This window comes from Austrofundulus limnaeus, unplaced genomic scaffold (assembly GCF_001266775.1).
Source record: "Austrofundulus limnaeus strain Quisiro unplaced genomic scaffold, Austrofundulus_limnaeus-1.0 Scaffold570, whole genome shotgun sequence".
Taxonomy (NCBI): domain Eukaryota; kingdom Metazoa; phylum Chordata; class Actinopteri; order Cyprinodontiformes; family Rivulidae; genus Austrofundulus; species Austrofundulus limnaeus.
Window position 1 is genome coordinate 330,845 of NW_013952972.1, and position 1,357 is coordinate 332,201.

The following is a 1,357-nucleotide window of genomic DNA, read 5'->3' on the forward strand; positions in this document are numbered from 1 at the left end:
AGCTGGGTCTGTGCCTTCTGGAGGATCTTGCTTGCTCGGTGTCCACCAACGGAGGATTTAAGTTGAAGGCTCTTGGGGATTATTGTTATAAGTTGCTGATTATTTCAAATCAGGAGCACAAGGGATGGACAGTCTTAATGGATTTCCACTTGTAAAGAAAGTTTCACTCAAATACAATGCAGCCACTCCATCTAGTGCCCCTGTGGAAAGACTGTTTAACTTAGGGAAGCTTGTCTTCACTCCACAGAGGAACAGACTTTCTGACCAGAAGTTTGAAAGGCCTCTCCTTCTAAGACACAATCATGGTTTAAGGGGTAAGATGGTCAGCAGATGACTGGGCTGACTGAGTGGATAAATGAATCCATGCATGGATAGTTTAGTAGCTAATGTTGGATTTGTTCAGATAATTCAGATTTTCAGTACTGTTTTAAAAGTACTTCATATTGTTAAAATGAYACTTGAAGTACAGTATGTCAACCAGTTATGTTCTGTTGAGGTGCAGTAAGTATTAAAAGTTTTGTGTTAAGTACCTGTCTTTGCAATTCTACTTTAAATTCATATCTAAACATAAAACCAAACAAACAATAGTTACTCTCCCTGGTAACTAATTACTTTGATAGTTCAGTTACTAACTCAGTTACTTTTTGGGAGAAGTAACTAATTACTTTTTCAAAGTAACATTCCCAACACTGCTCAGGAGTGCTTCCTGCCCTGAGGTCACCTGACCAGCAGGGGGCGTGGCCTGCCCCAACCCTCTCACCTCCTCYCGCAGCTCCTTCAAGCGCTCCTCGAAGTCGTACTCCTTCTGCTTCTCCTCCAGCTTCTTCTTGTTCACCTCGAAACGCTTCTTCACCTGATCCAGAGATGAACGCTCCACACGCATCGACATGCCCAGGTTCCTCTGATCTGAACAGGTAACCACAGGTAAACAGGTAAACAGGTAACCACAGGTAAACACAGGTAAACAGGTAAACAGGTAACCACAGGTAAACACAGGTAACCACAGGTAAATAAATCAATAAAAAGATTTACAAACAAAGCTGATTTTGTTTGATGTAAGGTTAAATATTCAGTTCTGCTCCAGCAGAAAACCTGGATCTTTAATTTGTTTCTTTTTTCCAGCAGGAAGTGAAAAAAAGACAAAGTTTTTATTTGTTTACACAAACATCAGCTGCTTCCTGTAGGCTTTTCACAAACTAACGTCACAACTCACGTTTCTTCCCATTGATGTGATCCAGGAAGTTGATGGAGTCTTTGACCACGCAGTCGCACACGTTACAGTAATACCTGCAGAAGAAGAAGAAACAAGAATAAAGTTTGTTTTGTTTATGAATGTTAGAGTCAAACAGCTTCATCA

General features: G+C 40.7%; 1 protein-coding gene across 1 annotated transcript in view; it reads right to left on the reverse strand.

The window, feature by feature from the left end:
- The window catches only part of zmat2 (zinc finger, matrin-type 2), a 15,310-nt gene that overhangs the window by 3,305 nt on the left and 10,648 nt on the right, over window positions 1–1,357 (reverse strand). The window contains exons 5-6 of the mRNA XM_014026599.1: window positions 1,214–1,287; window positions 761–906 (exon numbers count right to left, since the gene is read on the reverse strand). Coding sequence (XP_013882053.1) covers window positions 761–906; window positions 1,214–1,287 — 220 coding nt within the window. The remainder of the gene's footprint in view (window positions 1–760; window positions 907–1,213; window positions 1,288–1,357) is intronic.